This window comes from Mauremys reevesii, linkage group 15, assembly GCF_016161935.1.
Source record: "Mauremys reevesii isolate NIE-2019 linkage group 15, ASM1616193v1, whole genome shotgun sequence".
Lineage (NCBI taxonomy): Eukaryota > Metazoa > Chordata > Testudines > Geoemydidae > Mauremys > Mauremys reevesii.
Window position 1 is genome coordinate 42,462,147 of NC_052637.1, and position 22,859 is coordinate 42,485,005.

Genomic DNA, 22,859 nt, shown 5'->3' on the forward strand with positions numbered 1-22,859 from the left:
ATACCAAGCTATCCTCTGTACTGCAGCCTCTCTGTCCTCTCCATTTCAAGCTCTGCTAACACTGCAGCCATGTTTGTCATGTCAGTTTATGCTGTGACGTTCCCCTGGTGTTATCCAGACCGGTGATCTGCTAGGTCACTCCAATCCTTGACTCTGGGAGCCAGCCTTACCCTGCTCTGCTGTGAGAACCCCACTCCTGGGCTGTTCACGCACAGCCTCTGGCATGGAAGCTGCACTTTGGATTGTGCAACCGAATGACACTAGCCAATATCTTCGGTCCCAGACACGACCCTGGGAACCTCCGTCTTGCAGTGTCCAGTTACGCCCGCTGGATGCTGCAAGCTTATATGAGTTCGTCAATTTAACAAAGAAATTGATATGTACCAGGCTTGTTATCCCCAAGGGGAGCCTCTGACACGCTTCAAACCAAGCGCCCTGCTTCAGATAGAATAAACACACACATTTATTAACTACAAAAGATAGATTTTGAAGTCAAAGCACAAGAAGTTGGATTTGGTCAAACGAAATAAAAGCAGAATGCATTCTAAGCTGCTCTTAACATGTTCAAACCCTTACAAACCGAGATGCTTCTCACCACAGGCTGGCTGGTTGCGCTTCAGCCAGGCTCTCCCCTTTGATCAGCGCTTCAGTTGCTTGGTGGTGATGGCTGTAGATGGAGGTGGAAGAGAGAGAGAGCGAGGATGGCAAACGTCCCTTTTATCATGTTCTTTCTTTCCTCTTGGCTTTGCCCCCACCTTCAGAGTCAGGTGAGCATTACCTCACTGCAGTCCCAAACTGACCAAAGGAAGAGGGAGGTGACTCACTCCAGAGTCCAACAGATCCTTTGTTGCTGCCAAGGCCAGTGTCCTTTGTTCCTGTGAGGCTGGGCTGGGTTTGTTCCATCCATGCCCTGATGAGGTGTGAACTGCCCCTCTGCTCTTGGAGAGTTTTGCCTGGCCTTGTTTTAAGCCACGAGGACACATTTTCAGCCTCATAACTGTATACGTGAAATTACAACCTATAACATCCCTATAACAACAATGCTTGGTGCATCGTGAGCTTTCTGAAGACACCCACCATGACAAACTTTGCATTGGATAGCACACAGTCATAAGGATGAACATGGGGGTTCCCCTGACATACCTCTCACCAGTCATTCAGTATGGCCACACCAATCTGGCACCATCCCAACACCCCAGACAGACCATGGCAGGGGAAGGGGATGTGAGATGGATGGCAAGGTGCAGGAGGGGCCTTTCCCTGCTCCAAGAGGGGCTCGCGGCTCTCCTGGTTCCCCAATGTGTTTTTATTTGCATCCGTCCCATGGCCTGTTAAAGGTCACAAGCCAAGTGCTGGCCTTGAACGGAGCCACCTGCCGGTGAGTCAGCCCTGGGGTCACGTGTGAGCAGGGAGCTGGGGCTGTGTTCTCTGTCTTCCCTCTGAGAGCAACCAAGCTGCCGTGCTGTGTGTTAATCATGCTGCCCAGTGCCCTGAGGCCAGGCCGGCTCCTCCAGGTCTGGGGGCAGTTACTGACCACAGGGGAGAGAGGCCGAGTTGGGACTTTTCTGCTGCTCCTTTACCACCCTCCCCACAGATGGCAGCAGCATAGCAACCTGCATGATGATGCTGGGAGTGTGACCTCCCTGGGGTCCCTGTCCCCGAGTCCTGGGGGGCCATGCCCCGGCCAGCATTCCCCCAGGGTCAGTCTGAGGGCATCGTGCAGCGACCTGCCCTTGGCTCGGGCCTGGGTGCTGCTGACCCAGGAAGCAATGCCCTGCCTGCTGCAGCGTGTGGCCCTGAGTCTGTCCTGCTCCGCTCGCTGCCGAGTTCTCGGCACGCGCCCTTTTCCTGACAAAGAGGCTGGCGCTGGCCGGTCTCATTGGACTGACGTCTCTGTACTGTTTTGATGATCTGATAAAGGGCATTTGGAACAGTCTAAACAAACTGCCCTGGGGAAATCCGGCGGTCGGGAGGAATGCAAACCCAGTGAGTGCATAAGGCTGCCCGGCCCTCACAGGCTGTCCCCCCGCAAAGGACACCTCCTTATCTCCAGGGGGCAGTTACTGGTATGGTGCAGGAGGCCCCGGCTGCTGCTGGCTGATAAGACATCCTGTGTATGCTGCAGCTGGGGTTTCCGTTGGGCTGCGCCGAGCTCAGTGCATGTACAATCCACCCGCCCGTAGTTTCCAGTGCAACCAAAGGTGCTTCAGAGACGCGTCCCAGGGCTGGAAAGAGCCCTCCGTGCTCAGGCAGCGCCGCTGGAAGATGCAAAGGCAGCGAGGAGGCCCGGGCAGGAGCAGAGAGCCAGGCCCCGGCCCTGCAGAGTCCTGCAAACCAGGAGGCTGGCGGGAAGGCTGAGAAGCGGGTGAGGCTGGGGGATGTGGGACGGAAGCAGGGGTGGCTGGGTTGGAGGTGGCTAGGCAGACAGTGAGGTGGACTGAGGCTGGGTGGGTTGGTGGACGGGAAGCCACATCTTGCATAGCATGGAGTTCTCATTGCAGATTCCTAGGAACGGTCTCTCCCCCTTCCCCCTTTCTGTGCCGCCCTCCTCTGGGATCCTTTCCAGTCTGGACAGAGCTGTCCACTCCACGCCCGTCCGCCGATCTCTTTCCGAAGGGCCCTCTGCTGGCAGAGCTGACATGCTTCAGCCTCAAGGCTGCCTGGGATCCTGGCGAGACGTGCAGCTGGGTTAGAGTTCGAGCGGAGAGGTACGAGGGGGGCGGGATCCAGAGGGGCCGCTCGGGCCTGTGTGCTTGAGGGGGTGAACAGGGGCTGAGCCGGGTTTGTCTCTCTGTGTCTGATCCACAGCTTCCGTGGGGCCGTGAGAACCGCTGCGGGGCCCAGACCCTGCTCCAGCCATGATCCGCCTGCGAAGCCGTGCCCTGTGCTGGGCTCTGCTGGGTGGCATAACCGTGGTGCTTCTGTACCAAGCCAGGACCTGCTATAGCCGGGGGAGCTTCCCAAGCTTTTCCTACAGGTAAAGACCAAGTGATCTGCTCTCTGAGGGCTCTAGCTGCGGGGAAGGCGACGCAGTCCCTGCCGTGGGTCTCAGCGATGGGAGCAGCAGAAGCGTGTGGCTAGGGTGCTGCTGATCTGGGGGGATTTCTCTGCCTTGGGGGCTCTGCCAAGCTGCCCCTGCCAGCGGTGGCATCTCGCCCTCGCTCACGTCTTTGTGCCAATCGTGTGCCCTTGGAACTTTCCGAACAGCAGGCGGATAATGTTTAGCAAACCTGGGGACTTTCCCTCGACTCCTCTGGCTGCTTCGCGGTGGGGTGTGGGGCCCATCCTGGGGCCGCCTGGGCCAGAGGAGCAGGATGACGGGTTCTGGGTCTCTGGCTCTGAGGCAGCGTTGCAGGCCAGGGGATTTTTGCTTTTGAAGCAAACGAACCCCCGGCTCCTTTTTGTGCGTTCACCCACTGCTCTGAATGGCAGCTGGGGATGAAGCATTTCCAGGTTTGCAGGGTGGGGGCTGCTGTGAGGCAGGAACGGGTGCCCAGCACTTGGCACTCAGAATCCCAGCTCCTTACACCCAGGGGAGCGATGGTCCTGGCCGGGGGGGTTCACGGGCCCCTGCTCCCACTTCTGTTTGCCCTACAGAGCCGGATGCGATCCCGACTCCCCTGGCCTGCCTGCGTCCCTCCCCTCAGCGGGGCTGGATTAGCACTGGTGTCTGTGCTGATCTCTAATCCTCCCCTCACACGCGTGACTGGGCTCAGGGGATCAGGAACAGGATAGGGAGCTTTGCCTGTCTACTTGGGGGAGGCCTGAGCAGGCCAGTCTGCTGGCGCTGACCCTCCCTCCTGTGTGCGGCCCCAGGGTGGGGAGCTGCTCCCTCTGCTCTGTGAGTCGGGGCCTTCACGCGCCAATCCAGCACCACGGGGGGTCGGGTCCCATTCCCTCATGCCCCAAGGGGGTGCAGGGTTCTGGTTGTGCAACCTCAGGGCTTTAACCTTTGTGGTGACCAGACTCCCATGCCTGGGGGCAGGCACAAGGGGGCAGAGCCGCCTTCAATGCCCTGTTTCTTCCTGCGTAGCTGCCTTCGTGTGGCACCGCTGGCCCTCACTTCCACAGGTGCCGTCCTGTAACGAGCCACGGGGGGCAAAGTCCCTAGCTGCAACAGCCAAGCAGCAGGGCCCCGCGCCCCCTCTGACGGGCAGGCACCTTGCCAGGCCCAGGGGGAACGCACCGTGAAACCGCTCTGTTCTCTGCTCCCTGCCCCAAGGGATCCTCTGGGAGCTCACCAGCCCGGAGCCGGAGCCGGAGCCATGCCAGCGCAGCCACCGGCGACCCTGCTGGGCAGTAGGGCCCCCAGCTCCACGCTGCAGCCGTTCTTGGGGGACCTGTATGGCCGGGACGAGACGTACCGGAGCTCGGTATGCACTGCCTGCGCCCTTCGGGGGGTGAAGGCCTGGGGGCTCCAGGCCGTGGATTTGTTCCTGGAGGGGGGAGCGTCACTGCGTGGTCATGCACAGGAGGGGTGCGCAGTGCCAGTGAGGACAATGCCCGGCTCCTGCCACCAGGCTCCCATCATCCCCCTCGGCGTCCTCTCATCCTGCAGCTCCAAGGGGCCAGCCAGGCCCAGAGCTCCCCTGCGTGGCTGCCCAGACCAGGGGCCTCCTGGTTGTGTCTAGAGCTGGGCTCACACAAAGACACCCCCCCACCCCCCCATGGGCAACATCGCCTCCTTCCCTGGTAGCCCCCCCCAGCCCCCTCCTGGCATGGCTGCCTGGCTCTTCCTCATCCCCCGCTCTTCGGGTTTTGCTTTGCCAGAGGTGCCCCAGTGGCATCAGGAAGAGGATCGCGAGCACCAAGTTCAGCAGCGTCTTCCTGGAGGCCATCCCGGTGCTGCAGTGGGCCCGGCATGCCCAGCCGGCTGAGTATCGACGCCTGCGGAGCTACGGGGGGGCCCACGGCTGGCAGGAGGTTGGCTGGCCCGGTGAGAGCTCGCCCACCGCTCGTGCTGGGGTGTGAGGGGCGAGCGGGGCCCAGAGAGGAGCTGTCTGTCGCCCTGAGAGCTGAGCGCTGGCCGCTTGCTCCCAGGAAGGCTGGGGCCTGGCCCTGGCCAGTGGGTGACTCCTGCCCCTCGGAGGTGGTGCTGGGTCTGTCCTGTGGGGAGCAGAATCCGTCTCGGTCTCCAGCCCGGCTAGCACTGGGAGTGCCTGGAGCATGGCAGCTGGGCACCCTGCCCCCGTGCCTGGAGGGGAAGCCTGCCGTGTGCCTGGCACGTCGCCCGTGCCCCGCCCCCGGCTCACCCTCCGCCCCTGGTTTGTGGTTCCAGTTGTGAGGGACGCGCTGACCCGTCTCAACACGTCGGCCAACGGGCGCATGTTCGACGCCCACCCCCGAGCTGCTGCGGGCGGCTCCCCCTGCGTCCGCTGCGCCGTGGTGGGCAATGGTGGCATCCTGAACGGCTCCCGGGCAGGGGCTGCGATCGACCGGCATGACTATGTCTTCAGGTGAGAGCTCGCCGGGGGCTCGGCAGCGCGGTGTGGGGGGTCGTACCTGCCCCAGGTGAGAGCTCGCCGGGGGCTCGGCAGCGCGGTGCGGGGGGGTCGTACCTGCCCCAGGTGAGAGCTCGCTGGGGGGCTGGGCAGCGGGGGGGGAGCATACCTGCCCCAGGGGAGAGCTGGCCGGGGGCTGGCTGGGCAGCGCAGCGGGGGGGTGGGGATCATACCTGTACTGTACTCAGGGTGACAGCGCCCCCAGCAGGGCCCCCAGCAACACGCAGGCCACAGGGGAGTTCACTCATCCGTGCACCGCGTGAGTGAGGTTTTGTGGCGTTGGCGCCCCAGGCAGAGCACAGCACACGCAGGAAGAGGGGCAGGCTGGCCAGGGGTGGCGGGTGGCGCACATGAGCAGGGCAGGGGCGGATGTTGGCCTTCCCCATTCTCAGACAGGTGCTCTCTGCTCCCCATCGTTAGCTGTTTCGCCTGCTCCAGGACGGAGCTGTGGGCGCCTGGTCCCCTGGGCCGAGAGCTCGACTGTGGCCCTCGCTGCAGAAGCCCTGCGGTAGCGCCAGACCCCTCTGCCTCCGGCAGCCCCAGGCGTTGTGGGAACGCTCTCTCCAGCTCCGGAAGAACGTCCCTGTGGCCGAAGCTGCACCAGGACTGTGCGGGGTCTTTCGGGTCGCGGCCCCCGGGGCAGCCTGCAGCGCTGACTCTCCCCCCCTCTCCTCGCAGGACCAACGGGGCCCTCACCAAGGGCTTTGAAAGGGACGTGGGCCGCAGGACCTCCTTCTACGTCTTCTCTACTAACACCATGATGAACTCGCTGCATAACTACGCCAGCAACGGCTTCCGCCAGCTGCCCCAGACTCTGGTGAGGGGACGTGCCTGCCCTGGGCCGTCACATGCTGACGCCGCTGGCTAGAGCCCGGGTGTCTGAGCAGCGTGAGCAGGGAGGCAGTGTGGCCTAATGGATGGAGCACTGGACTGGGACTCAGGAGACGGGAGTTCCATTCCTGCCCCAGCCACTGAGCTACTGGGTGACTGTGGGCGAGTCCCTCTCGCCCTGTGCCTCAGTTTACCCATCTGCACAATGGGGAGAATGATCGTGACCTGCTGTGTAATGTGTTCTGAGATCTACGGAGGAACATCGCAACTTTATCATCTTGCACACTGCTCTGCTGATGCCCTGCACTCCCAACCCACAGCCCCTCTGCTCGCCCAGCCCTGGGCTCCCCACACTGCCTCTGCTGAGGCACCTCAATATTAGCCCTGTTGTGGGACCCATCCTGAGCCCAGGCTGCCGGGTGTACTGAATGCCAGGGGTGGCTCTGGGCTCTCCCAGCCCTGGGCCGAGCACGGCTGCCTTGTCACCGCCCCAGGTCAGGCAGCAGCAAACGAAGAGCCCAGCCGAGGGCTCCACAGGGTGGGGAAGGCAGTGCTGGGCCAGGGACCAAGACAGCGTTAATCGCCGTATTCACTGCAACAGGAAACCAGGTACATCTTCCTCCCGGACCATGACCGAGATTACCTACAGCTCCGGGCGGCCCTGACCCAGCGCCCTGTCGACAGAGGCCCAGATGAGGGTGCTCGGTGAGTCCCGGGGCAGGGAGGTGGGTCCTTGGTTTGAAACAGGCTGCTTGGTTCCTGCGCTGCCCAAGCTCGGTGACACACTGCAGGAGATCTGTGTGCCCACTGCCCACCACACGAGGGGAGCCGGGTGCCCACCACATGAGGGGAGCCAGGTGCCCACCGTCCATGTAATGCTTGGGAAGTGGGGGCCAGGTCCCATCAGGCACTGGTAAAGCGGCAGTGTCTGTTATGGGGGAGGTGGCAGGGGTCCTGGCATGGGGGCAGGGCGCTGTGATGAGTCCTGAGGCAAAGCGGAGCAAACCAAGGCCTGGAGAGCTCTGCTAGTGGCCTGGAGGCTCCCTTGTGCAGCACAGGCCTCTGCTCTCCGCCAGCGCAGGGCTAAGCTTCCCTGCCCGTGGTGCCCGGGTGCGGTTGCTAGGCACAGGAACAGCAGCCTGCTCTGATGCTGCCGTAGTTCTGCAGAGGCAGCAGGAGCCCCAGCGAGCTGCTCCTTGGTTCTAAGGCGCGAACGGCTCTGGGTCTTGGTTAACGTCCGCGGAGCTGGGGGTGGGGCGGATGCTGGGCTGGACGGGCCATTGCTCTGCTCCGACCCAAGCAGCTTGGGCAGGCTGAGGACATGGCCGTGGGGAGTCCCTTCGGGCCGGGTGGGTTCTCACACCGGCTCGTCCCCTCCCCACAGGCCGGAGCGATACTTCGGGAAAGACCTGCGGGCGGAGAAGTTTAAGATGTTTCACCCGGATTTTATCCGCTACGTCAGGAACCGGTAGCGATCCTGTGTCGGAGCCTCTGCCTGCAAGCGCTTCCCGGGGCCCTGCACTGCCATGGGGGGAGGGCTGGATCCAGGGCCCTGCAGCCCCCAGAGCCCTCGAGCGCTGCAGAGACAGAGCCTTTGCCCCCGGGGAGGCAGGGAGGGAGCCCAGCTGATCTGCAGGGCCCGTGTGGCTGGCTCCCAGAGGAGCCATCCGCCAGAAGACGGGTAACTGCAGCAGGGGATCTGCTGGCCCAGCTCCCTTGGCGGGATGCCCCAAGCCGGTGAATTCCCCGTGCTCCGCGGGGTGAAGGCACGGTCCCCCCACTCCACCATCGGCTGTAGTCTTCCCTCTTCTCTCCTGGCTGGTAGGTTCCTCCGCTCCAGCATTTTGGACACCCCGCAGGGGAGGCTGTACCGTCCCTCCACCGGGGCAGTGATGCTGCTGGCTGCCCTCCACACCTGCGATGAGGTAGGGACGGCTCCTGCCACAAGGCAGAAGGTGCCATCTGCTGGTCACAGGTCACACTGCCAGCCTTAGGATGGGAGGGACTCGGTCATTTCCTCGCCCTCCCCAGCCCCTGTGCTGGACTCCTCGAGGGACAGCAGCCACGGCTCGCCTGGCGCTGCGCTGGCTGCTTTCACCCCTGCAGCCTGCGTTCCCTACGGCCTCTCTCTGGAGCCTCCTGGTCGGGCCCATGTGCCTTGCTGTGCCCTGTGTTGCCTGGGCCCCAGCCGTTGCATTGGGCTGCGCTCATGGTCCCGCTGCGGTCCCTGCGCTGTGCCCGCTGGTGGCTGCACTGCACGGGCCTGGTGTGTTAGCCCTGCTGCGAGCCACACGCTGCAGTTAGTGGCATGGGTATTTCCCTCATCTCCGTGGCGATGGCTCTACCCCCGTGTGTGGCACACGCGGTCCCGTGTCCGGCCATGCAGCCCTAGTGCGTGGCGCGTTGCTGCTGCTGCTGCAGTTCTCTTGCCCTGCTCGCTTAGCTGGGAGCTGCAGGAGAGTTTTATCTGCACGTTCCCAGTGAGTGCAACAAGCTGCTCCCCCACGGAGCTGGCAAGACCCTCATGAGGGTGACCCCCCCACACACACACACATGGGAGCGGGTCAGGGGAGGCCCGTACACCACAGGCAGCAGGTCCCTGATCAGGTTCTGCTCCACATCTCCCTTTAAAGGGCTGCAGGGGTCGGGCGTTGTCCCCCCCCCCCCCGCAGTGGGATTTTAGATGGGGTCTGTGCCTGGCTGCTCAGGGCTCCTGGCAGCATCTGGCTAACTCCACCCCCTCTCCCAGGTAAGCGCCTACGGGTTCATCACCCCCAACTACCGGGCCTACTCCGAACACTACTTCGACCCGACGCACAAGGCCCTGCGGTTCTACGCCAACCACGACCTGCGGCTGGAGATGAGCCTGTGGCAGGAGCTGCACCAGAGCCGGCTCATCACGCTGCACACGAGAGGCTGAAGGTTGGGACCGTGCTGGGCGGTGCAGAGTGAAGGGACTGACGCGCCGGCTCAGGCCGGGACCTGCCTGGTGGGGCGCTGGGGCAGACACGCCGGCACTGCGCTGGGAACAAACCCTCCGTCAAGCGTGACGCTGGGGCCTGGACCTCGGGGAAGGAAAAGCCCCGTTGGACTGTCGCCTCACCATGACCAGGGCAGGATGCTGTGAGCTGGGCTCGTGCCTACGCCATGAGTGGAATGAGTTTGTCAGGTCTCACCGTGGCTTCACAGCAGACGGAGAGGTGCCTCGTCGCTTGGGGAGGCGTCCTCCTGCACTGGGCGACGCTGCCCACGGCCGCCTGCCAGCCCCAGGGCGGTTCCCGCCCCGAGCGGAGTTATCACCTGACTGACTATCCCTGGAACAAATCCAGGCTGTTGCTTTCTGGCGGGGCTGAATGCAGCTGGGGGGGCTGTGTAGCTTGCAGAACAGCTCGTGAGGAGGGGGCTGCATGGCAGCCCTGATCCAGCAGAGCCTTTCGCTGGGACTGAACTGGCACCATGAGCAGGCCTCTGGGCTGTAACGCTGCTCGCTGGGTCCCCAAGTTCCCTCCAAGCGTCCCTCCCTGCTGCTGCTGAGAATTGCCTACTACAGGAGCGTGCCTGGCCCCGCAGGCAGGGAGCCCTGGCATTCGAACTCCCCGGCCTGAATAACCGGGGAATGGGGGAGTTGGTAAGTCCCGTTACAAAGCAGAGCAATGCCTCTGGCTCCTGGATAGTCTGTCCCCAAATTCCAGCCAGCCTTGGGGGCGAGATCCCAGCACTCTGGCAGCTGGGGTGTGGCATGAGCCCCTGCTGCTATACAGAGAGCGTCCCTCCTGGAGCCAGAGCAGCCTTTGTCTAACCCTAGCCCCCCTTCTCCCCTGGCCAGCGCCAAAGAAGGGGCCTCTACCCACACAACAGGAAGAGCAGTCTGAGAGCCAGGGATGTCCCGACTCGGGGGCATTGGCTAGGTGCCGGTCCTTCTGTGCCTCAGTTTCCCCATCTGTAGAATGGGAGTGGGCACTGTTAACAATGGGCTCTGCTCCCCTCGGGCAGCAGGGTGGGGCTGGCACTGCCAGCTCGCAGCTGGGCTGTGCAGTGCCCTGGCGTCCGTGGGGCAGGCAAGGCCGCGCCAGCCGCCCTTTGTTCCAGCAGCATTAATCAGAGCTAACTGCCCGAGTGCAGCCTGGCTGCTGCCGGCTCTAAATCAATCAATCATGTGAAAGCTGGCGGGGGAGGGGATGGGGGGGAAGCAATTCCCGTCCTGGTGGGAGTCAGCCCCTTGCATGGCCAAGGACATAATCCCAGGGCACCTTCCCCTCCTCGCTCCGGTGCTCTGTGCTCCTCCCGGTGCTCTGCGCTCCCCCAACCCAGCACTCTGCGCTCCCCTCTGTGCTCTGTGCTCTGCGCTCCCCCCTAAGCCCTGTGCTCTGCGCTCCCCCCTAAGCCCTGTGCTCTGCGCTCCCCCCTAAGCCCTGTGCTCTGTGCTCCCCCCTAAGCCCTGTGCTCTGCACTCCCCCCTGTGCTCTGCGCTCCCCCCTAAGCCCTGTGCTCTGCACTCCCCCCTGTGCTCTGCGCTCCCCCAACCCAGCACTCTGCGCTCCCCCCTAAGCCCTGTGCTCTGTGCTCCCCCCTAAGCCCTGTGCTCTGCACTCCCCCCTGTGCTCTGTGCTCCCCCCTAAGCCCTGTGCTCTGCACTCCCCTGTGCTCTGCGCCCCTAAGCCCTGTGCTCTGCACTCCCCCCTGTGCTCTGCGCTCCCCCAGCCCAGCTCTCTGCGCTCCCCCCTAAGCCCTGTGCTCTGCACTCCCCCCTGTGCTCTGTGCTCCCCCCTAAGCCCTCATTGGATGGCTGATGCTGGGCTAGTTTTGGGTCGTAGGCTCGGCCCTGCCGTTTCATGACAGCGTCTCTCCGTCCTGTGAGCAGCAGCCTTGGCTAACTTCTAGGCCGATGCCCGGGTCAGACATGGATAAACGGGCGAAGTTATACAACAGATTCTGTAGCTTTACCTTGGCTGGCTGCCCGGGACCCTCAGTGGAGATGGAGCCTGTTATCTCACCTGAATCGCACTGGTGAGCCAGCTGCCTGTAGGGCTCCCAGGCCTGGTTTGCAGGCAGTAGCCCGGGCCCCTGGCGGGGGTGGGGGGGAGGGCGGTCCATGGACTCCTCACCCACAGGTCTCCTATTCCCTTTGATGGGAGTCGTGTGCAGCCATGTCTGTCCTGCTAGAATGGGGCCAAGTGCTTCCTTGGGACATTTCCCTCGCAGGAGCCAGGCACCACTCAGCAATGGCGTTAGCCTTTCCTGCGGGCTGACCCCCGCTCCCGTCTGCTGGTGCAGGCTGGGGCACGGCTGCCCCCTCTGGCCCATGCGGCCCGGGGAAGGAGTGCAGCAGGTGTGACGTTCTGAGTGTAATATAATCTCTCATTGAAAAGTGACAGGGCCAGAAAGAGTTAGTTACCTCGCAGACTCACCTGACCCAGGGCCGAACTTGACAGACTGGTTAGGAAGAGATGTAAATGAGCAGAGCTTTGAAATGCAAGTCTGCATTGGTAGAGGTAGAAGGGGAGATGTCTGCTCAGGGCTTGGGATGTCAGCAAACAGGTCCTGGCTATCGCTAGAGCTTTGATCCAAAGATCAAAAATGGAATATTAACATTTAGGAAGACACTTGAGTGAAACAGGATTATTGTCTCCATCTCTTTGAAGGTTGTGGTCACCTGGATCTGAACTGTTTAATGGATAAATCACCCTGGGCTAATTGCCAGGATGGTTGGGAGAAGGCGAGTTGAGCCGATTGTTTTCCCAGGCCAAAAGGCTGCTGGAAATGTATAAAAACCTTGGGACACGATCCTGCTTCATCTCGGATCTGCTCTGGGTTTCAAGAGGAGGAAACCTTAAGCCACAAGGATTGAGATCCCCAGTCACTGACTGGAGCCGCCCTGAATATGGACATTGGACTGTAACCTCTGGACTATTTCCAAAAGGACTTTTGGCAACTACGAGCTCATCTCTGCTGTGTCTGAACCTCAAGAACTGAATTCAAGTCTGTCTGTATATTGATCTTTTAACCAACACTCTCTTTTCTTTTTAATAAATTTTGGTTTAGTTAACAAGACTTGGCTCTAAGCGGGTATTTTGGGTAAGATCTAAGTTCTCATTAGACCTGGGTCTGGGGCTTGGTCCTTTGGGATCAGGAGAAGTTTTTCTTTTATATGAGATAAGATTTTCAGAATTTATCATTATGTTTGACAGGTGTGTCTGGATGGAGGCCTGAGGCTGGGCACTTTAAGGGATTGTTTGGACTTCTAAGCAACCAGTGAGGTGCTGTAGAAGCTGTTTTGGGCTGGCTTGGTAAATCTAAGTATTGGAAGGTCCACCAGCGTTTGGGGTTTGTCGGCTCTGTTCTGTTTGTAGTTCACCCTGATTGAGTGACCTCAGCTGGCTCCCACGGGCTGGCAGCATCGGCACAGCAGGGCAGAGACGTTTTCCGGGTAGCAGAGCAAAGACAGATCTTCAGGCTTGGCTGTGCGCAACCAAACAGCCCTTGTCCTGCTCCTGGCTCGGGGTTGGCGTGGAAGGGGGCGGCTAGAGTGGACTCTGGGGGCATCTCTGCAAGGCCCAGTGCCGTCGGAGCAAGGACTTGCTCGTGCATAGATGGAGTGGGGTAAGCACAGGGCTGGGAGCCAGGAACATCTGGGCTGTAATGGCAGCTGTACCATAGCCTGGTCCAGCTTAAGGAATTTCACCTCTTTAAAGTCCCCTGCTGCAGTCGTGGCCTCTGGGGCTGTACGGGTGGGGAGAGCAGCCCTGAGCTGCCTGCCCCGTGGTTCTGTCTGGCCCAAGGGCCCTGGGGGTGCTCCTGCACCTGCTGCTGCCTCACCCTAACCCCAATGTGGAGGCAGTGTACCCCAATGGCAAAGGGGGGGTGTCGCCCCCTGTGGCAGCTAACAGCCCACTACTGCTGCCAGTGAGCGGTGCTGCTCCCTTACCGCAAGCACAAGGGGGGTGTCCTTTGGCCTGACAGGTTTGCACCCCGTTGGGGAGCACTGGCCTGGCTTCTTATGCCACGTTCTTGGAGATGCTGCCCCATGGCCCCCAGGCGATGGTGTCCAGGACCCCAGCTGTTGCATCTGTCAGATCCGGCCCGGTCCCCGCCCCAGGAATTCTGGTTCAGAGACGGATCGCCTGCTCGGTCCGGCCTCGCCCAGCTCTGCTCCCGTGTTCTGCACCAGGGAGAAGTTAAACTGAAGGCGAGGGCCATGGGCTGAAACAAGTCCTCTCCGCCCACAGCTCCAGAGTCAGCCAAGGCAGCTGCACACGGACGTTAGCCTGCTCTGGCCACATCCCCGCTGCCGTGCTCCTTGAGTTTCCCCTGTGGGGCCCATCCCCGCTGGAGGAACGCAACCAGTGCAGCTAGAATAAGCTTGGCCAAAGATCCCCAATTAAGGAGGCTGAAAACCAGCCTCTTGTTTAGTGGATTAGGTGGGATAACGGGACCTCTCAGCGGGGGATTATCTGAACTGCTCCTTTGGGGAGAAGGGCAGAAGCTGACAGAGGTTTTGTGGCTTGGGGAGATTGCAGCTCAATCTGGTGTCTACTCAGGGCGGGGGAGATTATGAGCTGACCCAACCGTATCAGCTGGGAGTCTGGAATAAATTAGCAGGATTGGCACGGCGGGGGGGATCTCCCCCGCTGCTGGCAGAGCTCGGGGCTCTCACCCGCGCGCTCGTCGCAGCAGGGAAGCAAGCGTCAGCGTGCAGGCAGCTAGCCGTGTGCCTCGCTCTAAGGACTGAGCAGCCCTGGGCTGTACGGTGCACCGGGCTGGGGGTGTCAGGGGAAGGGGTGCGGCGAGTTAACCCAAATCCCTTTCACTGCAGCATTCTGGGGAATCTCCTCTTCCTCCTCTCTCCCCATCGCACCAGCACCTTCCCTGGCTCTCAGCTTCCCCCTCTGGTCCGTCCTCTCCCGGCCCAGATTCTGCTCGGTCTCAGAACGGGCCGCAGTTGTGCTGAGCTGTGCTCATGGGGCTCTGAGAACAGGCACTGCCCAGCGGTGCCAGGCCCTGGGATGTGTCCAGAGGGACTTTAACCCCCAGCTCTACGGCTGGTGCTGCATGCTGGGGAGGGGGGTAGAGGGGTTCACCTCAGCAAGCCGGTGGGGTTTGTGGACCCCGGGTATATCTCCCCGTGCGCAGAGCCAGGGGCTGGGAGCCAGGCCTCCTGGCTTGTCTCTGCTACTAACTGCCCTCTGTCCAGCCAAGCGCCTAGGGCCAGCGGGAATTCCTGGCTGTGGGTGCAGGCAAGGGGCCAGGCTCAGGGGCCGGTGTGCACTCTCCCCCCGGCCCCTAGCTGTGCCAGCGCTGGCCAGGCGAAAGCAGAGGGCTCAGCTGCAGAAGGGATCACACGAGAGAGTCTTTATTCGGGGCAGGAAACGGACCCGATGGATGCGAACGGCATCAGGGCTGCAATACATGTGCTGAGGCTGGGACAGGGGCGGGCGCGACGCAGGACACGGCACAAGGACAGGAACTTTCTTCACCCCCCACCCCCACCCTCCCTGCGCTAGTGCAGCTGCTGCACAGGGTAGGAGGCCCCGCTGGCTGTGCCGATGGTGCACTTGCCCTTCTCTGGGCAGAGAGCAGCCAGCTGGCACAGGCAGGGCTCTCAGGACGGTGCTGAGCTGGGCTCAGTCTGAGCGGGGGGGGAGGAGCCGGGGGAAGGGAATGGATGCAGGAGGCCCAAGGCTCGGAGCCGGGTTGGATCTGGTTTTTCTTCAGTCTTTCTGCTCCCAGCCCCGGCCTGGCTGGCCCTGACGCTCTGTCGGGGTGGGAGGCCGGGGGGAGAGCGGCACCGTCTTGAATGCGCCTGTTGCTGGTCGTGTGCGCCTCAGCCGGGGCAGGTGCTGGGGAGGTTCTGCTGCAGTGGGGCCAGGGGAGTGGTTGTTATTTCTCAAGCCCTCTCTCCTGCCCTGGCCCCAAACTGCCTCCTACCGCTCCAGGCCTGGTATGGCCTTGGTACCCACCCCAGCTCTCCCCTCCCCGCCAGCCAGGTGTGGCAGCCCCTTCCCCTCCACACTGGGGTCTAGGCGACAGAACACACAGGACAAGCACAGTGCTGCACGGGCAGCCAGCGGTGGCCTCTGCGGGGGGCTGCCCCCAAAGCAGGCGGCCTGGTGCCAGGGAGTGGGGCGCTCCTCCTTCTCCTTCTCCTCTGCCTCACTTCTTCTTGGGGATCTTCTCCTTCGTGACCAGGTCGGAGAACTCTGCAGGGAGACGGGGGAGAGGAGCGGTGGGTGCTGGGCCAGGCTGCCGTGTGTTTCGGGGCCGGGGAGATGGGCGGTAGGAGACCGAACGCTGCAGCTGGCTTCCTGCGCCTTCCAGACTGCCCCGGGAGGCCGCTGGGGGGAGCAGAGTCTCTACTGAAGGTTGCCACCCCCCCGACAGTGCTGCAGAAGGCAGCTCCAAAGGGGCCCCATGTTCCAGTGAAAGGGGGGACAGGGTTAGCAGAGCTTGGATACCCTAGAGGCAAGTGCTATGCCCCCCCGCCCCGGCGGCCAGCCTGCCCCCTACCTTGGAAATCAATCCTCCCATCCCCATCTGTGTCAGCCGCTTGGATGATAGCTTCAGCCTCCTCGTCTGACAAGGGCCTCGCAGGCATGGTGCTGGGCACGGTGGACAGGATGTACCTGTGGGACAGGTGGCACCAGGCTCAGGAGGCGGCTGGGGCCTCAGCTGGCCTGGGACACGGAGGGTTTCACGGTGCCAGATGGGGCAGAGCGGCGGGTGGGGTTTGAAGGGACAGGCCAGACTCAGCCCATGTAGCCCTCACAGCATGGAGATGGTGCCCCAGGCCTCTGGGGGTGTTCGAGTGTCTGGGGAGGGGCTTGTTGGGCTGAGAGCGGGTGGATGCCCATGGACACTTGGGAACATGGGCTGAGAGGAGACGGGGCCGGCAACCAGAGCAGCTCCTGGGCCTGCAGCAGCCTGGATCCCACTCCGGAGCCGTGGCACCGGTTGCAGGTGCCAGCCTGGCAGCCCTGGGGAGCACAGTCCTCTCGCCAGCCAGCCCAGCAACTCAGCACTGGCTCCCCCAGCGCTACCCTGCCACGATGGGGCACCACGGGGAGGGGGGGCGGTACAAGCCTCTGGCCGTTACTTGATCTCATTCCACTCGATGAAGCCGCTGTTGTCCTTGTCCAGGAGCCGGAAAGCTTTGCGCACCTGCTCCTCCTGCTCGCTCGACGTCTGGAACTTCTGCATGTACTCGAAGAACTTGCTGTAGTTGAAGGCAGCTGCGGGCAGAGCGGGGCAGGGGACCCACATGTCAGGAAGCGAGCGGGGGGGGCACGAGCGGGCACCTGCCCGTCGCAGCAGGAGAGAAGCCAGGCCCTGGCTCATTGCTGCTGGTTTCCAGCCCTGCAGTCTGGGCTGGCCCCCCGGGAGCCCGCTGAGCCCCTTTACCCCCTTGCCTGCCCCTTTGAATTCTCTGTCCGAAAAAGGGAAGTGGGGGGACAAACCCCCGCCCCTCCCAGAACCGGGGCTGCATCTGCGTGAGCCTCCCCACGCAGTGCACCCGGGGCCTGGGTCGGAGCCAGCCTCAATCCCAGGGCGGGCAGGGCCCGGCCCGTGACCCTCCGTACCGTGATGTCTTAGCTCCGAGGGCAGCCGGTCAATATCCATGTCCGTCAGAGAGGTTCCCAAGGCCAGCGCCATCTTCTTGACTTGGCAGGAAAAATTCTCCTCCATCCTGTCCCCTGGCGAGGAAAGGGGAGAGCTGAGCCGAGAGCCCGGCTGGCGCCGGCGGGGGCTGCACGTCCACGGGAGGATGCAGGTGTTGTGTGTGTGTGTGGATGGGGACGTTCTCCGGTGCTCCCTGTCACGGAGTGTGGGGGAGCCCGGCCCTGCACCCCCCTTCCTGGGACTCACAGTGACTCTCAGCCAGCCAGTAAAACAGAAGGTTTATTGGATAACAGGAACACAGGCTACAGCAGAGCTTGTGGGCACAGCCAGGACCCCTCAATCGAGTCCTTCTGGGGCTCAGGGTGCTTGGATCCCAGCATAGGATTCCCTGAACTCCCAGCACCCAGCCCCAAACCGAAACTGACCCACCCCTCTCCAGCCGGCTCCCTCCCTTTGTCTAGCTTCCCCGGCAAAGGTGTTGACCTCCCCTCCCCGCTGCCTAGCTCAGGTTACAGGCTCAGGTATTGTCCATCACCTAAAGTCCTCCCCGGCTCCCCCATCCCCCACACAGACAGCCCCTACTCCATCACACTGCCCTTCGGGGAGGCCACAGAACCCGCTCTCGCCCGTTCTCTAGCACCGGGGAGCCGGGGGCTAGCGGAGGCCTCAGGTTAAACTGCTGGGGACACTGGACTGGACCCCGCCCCCTGCTGCTTGTTAGTCTGCAGAGGGCTGGTAGCGGGTTTAGTGCTGGAGAAATACACCAGACTGAGTGCCCCAGGGGCCCACCCCCCCCACGTATGCAGGGCACCGAATCTGCACCTGCGGCTCCTCGTCACTGAGCCTCAGCCCTCTGTGGCTGCTTGTCTTGGGCTGAGCAGAGCCCCCGAATGAGGGAACAGCTCGTCCCCTCAGGGAAGATGCCACAGCACTGCCCGCTGGCACACATGGTGCTGAGACCTGCCAGGCCGCACCACGTGGCTCTGCTGCTGCACTTCGAGCCACCGCGTAGCTCTGTCAATGCACCGGGAGCCATCCAGCGCCTCTGCCCTTCCAAGCCAGGGCAGGTGGACAAACAGGTGCTGAGAACCTGCCAGGAGCCAGGCCCAGGCCTGCTGCACTGGGGCCAGCCAGAAGCCAGGTCTTTGGTGTTACATGCCCCTTGCCCCAGCTGGTCTCCGCTGGGGCAGCCCAGCCTCTGTAGCGCTCTCGCCGACTCACCCCCGAGAGCGGCTCTGGCTCAGAGCAGGAGGGAGCGTTCGAGCCCTCTGAGTCCTTCCCCTGACCTGTGCGTGGAGGTGGCACATCCTGCCCCAGGTCCCTGCCCAACACTTCCATTCTCCCAGCACCTCTGACCCAGCGCGGTAAGACCATCCTGGAGACCGGCACTCGGAGGGCACTGGCGAATGGGCACCGACACCTCCTGGAGAAGCTGCGGGCATCTAAGGAGGTGCCCGGTGGCTGTGCCTGCCAGCTAAGCCAGCCCTTGGCAACAGCCTGGTGTAGCAGGAGCAGCCATGCTGGGGTGGGCTCTGCCAGGGCTCCCAGCCGCAGCTCAAACTCAGCCCCCAGGCTCCCTGCTTTTGGATGCAGGGTTTCCCCATGAGAGTCACTGGGCGTCCCACAGGTAGAAACTCCCAGGGTGCTGGCATTGACTCCCCCTTAAATGCTGGCACAGGGGGGCCTCGGCTGCTGGTGAATCCGCCACAGGGCTGGGTGCAAGCCAGGCATCTCCTAGCTGAGCTCAGCTGTGCTGGGTGCATGGGGCAGGGGGCGTTTGTGCTGAGTGTGATGTTACACCCCATAATGCTTTATAGAAATATGCTTATGAGTGTAAATATGACAGAACTGGAATATGTTTTATGCTAGATATGCCACGTACCATATCTTTGCAAAGGTTATGTTCTGCTGAATGTAGTCATCCTAGTCGTATGCATGGATTATTTTTATATCTGAAGTTATGAGCGTTGGCTCTGTGCTTGTATTTAAAGTGTTTGCTGTAGGAAGCACCTAAGGTAGATTTGGTCAACATAGTGTGAAGGGGTTATTCAAGTAATTGCGAGCACTTAGCTAACAAGGGACCTTGGGAGACACCAGTCCACATCGGCGCTTTCCTGTGAACGCCTGCAAAAAGCTGAATCATTCATAGACATGTGACTTGCCCAGGTGACTGCAAAACTCCATCTTGTTGAGGGCATTTTACACAGGAGAGGAGAGAGGTTTCCACCCACAGGAAAGACTATATAAGCCCCTGGAAACCCCTCCATTTTGTCTTCAGCTGGCTCAGAAGATAACTTCTCCACCCCAAAGAGCGGCCTAAAAGAAACTGGAACAAAGGCCAGTAACTAAGGGGGTGTGAGTGAGTGCTGGACCCAGACTAGGAAGGAGCCTAGTCTGTGAAAGAAGCTTATTGGAACATCTCTGAGGGGGAGATTTACCTGCATTTAGCTTCCTACTGTATTAGGCTTAGACTTGTGTGGTTTTGATTTATTTTGCTTAGTCATTTTTACTTTGTTCTGTCTGTTATTACTTGGAACCACTTAAATCCTACTTTTTATATTTAATAAAATCACTTTTTGCTTATTAATTAACCCAGAGCAAATATTAATACCTGCGGGAGCAAACCGCTGTGCATTTCTCTCTATCAGTGTTATAGAGGGTGAAGAATTGATGAGTTTCCCCTGTATAAGCTTTATACAGAGTAAAACAAATGTATTTGGGGTTTGGATCCCATTGGAAACTGGGTATCTGGATGTTGGAGACAGGAGCACTTCTTAAGCTGTTTTCAGTTAAGCCTGCAGCTTTTGGGGGACGTGGTTCAGACCTGGGTCTGTGCTTGTAGCAGGCCAGCGTGTCTGTCACAACCAGGCGGGGTACTGAAGTCCCAAGCTGCCAGGGAAAACGGGCTCAGAGGTAGTCTCAGCACATCAGGTGGCAGTTCCCAAGGGGGTTTCTGTGACCCAACCTGTCAGACTGAGAATCTCTGACTCCTCCCAGGTGGAACAAAGAGGGTCTGGAGGGGGTGGGTGGGGGGGGGGCATGTTCCATGATCTACCAGGCTGTTTCCCACCCCTGGGATCCCAGCCAAACTCCACACCCCTCTGTTTTTGGCCTGGTGCAGAGCTGGGAACCCTCTGGCACTATGCTGTTTTGCACACTCACATTGTGACCCTGGCACACTCAGACCTCCAGGCACTCTCAGTGCCTCCTGGGGGATCTGCTGCACCTGCCTTCAGTGCCTGGGCCAGAATGAGGGCAGGGAGGGGGGATTTTTCTTGTTCTGCCTGGGCTAGCTTAGAAGCTTGTGTCCCTGCTGAGCTGCTCGGATGGACTGAGCTCTCCTGGCACGTTGGGAGGGTTCCTTTTACTTGTGACCTTTCACGGCAAGTCAGCACGGTCGGACGCCCCCTCAGCCAGCTCGCCAGGGCCCCGGCACTGTATTCCCCAGGAGCACGACACCCCACACAGGCCCCTGCCCGGTTAGCTCTCCGCACAGGGACCAGAGGGACAGTCAAACCGCCCCCTTCCCACCAAGAAGCCATTTTGTTGGCTCTGGCGTTTCCCTTCACCCGCTGCAACCCCGTCCAGCATGGGCTCTCAGCGCACTCTGTGGGCGTTAGTTCACGGCACTTCTCGGCCTTGCGCTGGGATTTCTAGCCCCCTGTTACAGCTGGGCAGATGGGGCCAGAGGGGAACGGTGCCTCGCCTACAATGTGAGCTGTGAGTAGAAACCAGGCATCCTGGCTCCCAGCAGAAACCCCCAGACCAGCTGGGTCAAAGTCCGAGCTGACTTACCCCAGTGTCAGCCCATGGGAGGGCAGCGGACGTCAGCCCTGCTTGGCCCCTGCCTCCCCTGGGCAGGCAGGACGTCTCCCACTGGGTTTATGATGTTGGTTGTTGATGGGGTCCCTCCATGAGCTCTTCTTTGCCCTCCGCACCGTGCCCTTGCTACGGGGCCTGGACCAGCTGCAGCGTCAGACCCCAGCGGGGACCCTGGCACTCTCCATCGCCCCCGCCTTGCCAGGAATCCTGCTCAAAGGGCAGCACCTCAAGCCCCCTCCCTCCCCACGGTAGCTCGTGTATTTATTTCTGGGGGGTCGCATGTTGTTTTGAAGAAGGCTCCGGCCTCTCTGGGACTCTTCTATTCACAAGGCAGCGTCTTGTGATGTGACTCCGCTCTAGGGTTACACTGAGCCGAAATATTTCAGCCTTCCCAGCGGACTATCCGGTTCGTGGGGCCAGTGCAGCCGGCAGCTATTTATGACGGGCAGGGGCCCGCCCTGCTGGCTCCGGCCCCTCGGCTGTGCCGCTGGCTCTGGCCCTCAGCGAGCTCCTGGGGTGCCAGGCGCCCCAGCGCAGGGATGGACTGACATGAAACGGGGAGCGATACCCTTCCAGTGACATCTTGGCCTTGCTGAGCCCCGACATCACTGCTGACCCAGCACGTGTGCCAGGGGGACCCAGGCACCAGCACAAGCCCTGAGTCCTCGTGCTGCCCAGGCTGCTGAGCTCAGCAGGGGTGAGTATTCCCTCTCCCCCGGCACGAGGCCCGGGACCCACGGGGACCTTCTCTCCCTCTGGGGACTCCTGTGCTGTATTTACTTAGAGTTCCAGTCACAGCGAGAGGGCTGGGGGGGGGATCCCCTGTCCTGGGTTTAGGGACCCTTCGACTTAACTTTAACAGTCCAAAACAAAATCCCCACCCGGCAGCTCCCCCGGACTGTACCAGACCCAAGGGCTCAGCCAATGCCTGCCTGGGCTCTCCCCGGCCGTCCCCCAGTCCCCGGCAGCACAGCTGGGTGACTCTAACCAGGCAGGCTGCAGGCTGGCCCCTGCATGTCCCATGGGCCCATCACCCCAGATACCTGGCCTCCCCCTCTCCCCTGGGCTGGGTGGCCTCTGACGCCCACCAAAGAGCTGCCCCTAAAGTCCTGCGTTCGCCATCAGAGACCTGTCCCTCCCAACGGGCTCAAGAACTAACCCTGCAGCCGTGGGCCCTGCAGACCTCTCCCCTGGGTGGCTGTGCTCCTAAACCATAAACAGCCGTCCCGTTCCCAGTGACCATGGAGCACCCGGCCCCTTGTGGGGACAGAGCCGGGACAGTCACCCCCACATTGTGGGCAGCGAGTGCCTTACTCAGTGCACTGGGGCCCTGTGTGACGGGCGGGTGCCTTCGTCATCACCTCCCTCCTCCATCTCCCCCTCGGGCTGGCCAGGTCATTCCCGGGGGAGCCGGGGGCTCTTTCCAAGCTGACCTCTCCCTGGTTTCCATGCAGGGTTTACAGCTGATGCCTCGTTCCTCACCAGCTTCTTTCTCCTCTGGCTTTATTCTCGCCTGGCTCTCTGGCTGGCACTTACCTGGTGCAGGCTTCGTGGCAGGCTCCTTCCCGAACAGCCCTCAGCAAGTTCTCCTGGGGCTCTAGGCATGTCCCCAGTTTTTATAGGCACACGCTTGGGCTTGCTATTTAGGGAGAGCTGCACCTGTCGGCCACTGCAGCCCTCCTGGGCCCTTTCAAGACGCTGGCAGCAGGCAGCTCGGATTATCTTGGCATAGTTTAGCATTAGCAGAGCCTCATTAGCAGCTGGCATCTCAGCACCTGTGGAGGGGGCGGGACCCTGGCCATAGAGCTGCAGGAGGAGGCGTCTCCAGAACAGATGCCTAGTCCTGAAAACCTTCCCTCTCTCCAGGAGCAAGCAAAGCCCCCCCCCCCCCCCAGGGTGACCGGGGGAGGGGAGGGCTGACATTGCAGAAGCTCATGCACAGGGGTGGGAAAACTACAGCCCACGAGCCATTTTAAGCCGTCCCGCAAGCCATCATTGACTCATTGTGTAACTTCGGTCAAATTACACTTTCTCTCTGCCTCAGTTTCCCCACCTGAAAAACAGGCATAGTAATACTCCTACCTTCCTGGC

At 61.4% G+C, this 22,859-nt stretch overlaps 2 protein-coding genes across 6 annotated transcripts; one reads left to right on the forward strand and one right to left on the reverse strand.

Annotated features, from left to right (window-relative positions):
- Positions 1-1,950: 1,950 nt before the first annotated feature.
- Positions 1,951-12,279, forward strand: LOC120383782 (alpha-N-acetylgalactosaminide alpha-2,6-sialyltransferase 2-like). Of its 5 annotated transcripts, none has more exons than XR_005588523.1 (11): positions 1,951-2,365; positions 2,809-2,977; positions 4,223-4,373; positions 4,771-4,936; positions 5,279-5,456; positions 6,180-6,318; positions 6,934-7,037; positions 7,717-7,800; positions 8,158-8,257; positions 9,082-9,960; positions 11,975-12,279. XR_005588523.1 is itself a non-coding variant. In XM_039502017.1 (11 exons), the coding sequence occupies exons 3-11, from the start codon at positions 2,859-2,861 to the stop codon at positions 9,250-9,252; spliced, it is 1,212 nt and encodes a 403-aa protein (XP_039357951.1). In that variant the 5' UTR covers positions 1,951-2,365; positions 2,502-2,708; positions 2,809-2,858; the 3' UTR covers positions 9,253-10,728. The 5 variants fall into 5 exon arrangements, 4 of the variants coding, with proteins under 4 accessions (XP_039357951.1, XP_039357949.1, XP_039357952.1 ...); XM_039502017.1 differs by lacking the exon at positions 11,975-12,279 and adding an exon at positions 2,502-2,708 and having other exon boundaries at positions 9,082-10,728; XM_039502015.1 differs by lacking the exon at positions 11,975-12,279 and having other exon boundaries at positions 9,082-10,728.
- A 3,060-nt stretch (positions 12,280-15,339) lies between these two features.
- On the reverse strand, positions 15,340-22,386 carry PVALEF (parvalbumin like EF-hand containing). The gene is made up of 5 exons (XM_039500237.1): positions 22,305-22,386; positions 16,907-17,020; positions 16,423-16,558; positions 15,837-15,952; positions 15,340-15,529 (listed from the first exon to the last, which is right to left on the reverse strand). The coding sequence occupies exons 2-5, from the start codon at positions 17,010-17,012 to the stop codon at positions 15,483-15,485; spliced, it is 405 nt and encodes a 134-aa protein (XP_039356171.1). The 5' UTR covers positions 17,013-17,020; positions 22,305-22,386; the 3' UTR covers positions 15,340-15,482.
- Positions 22,387-22,859: the final 473 nt, after the last annotated feature.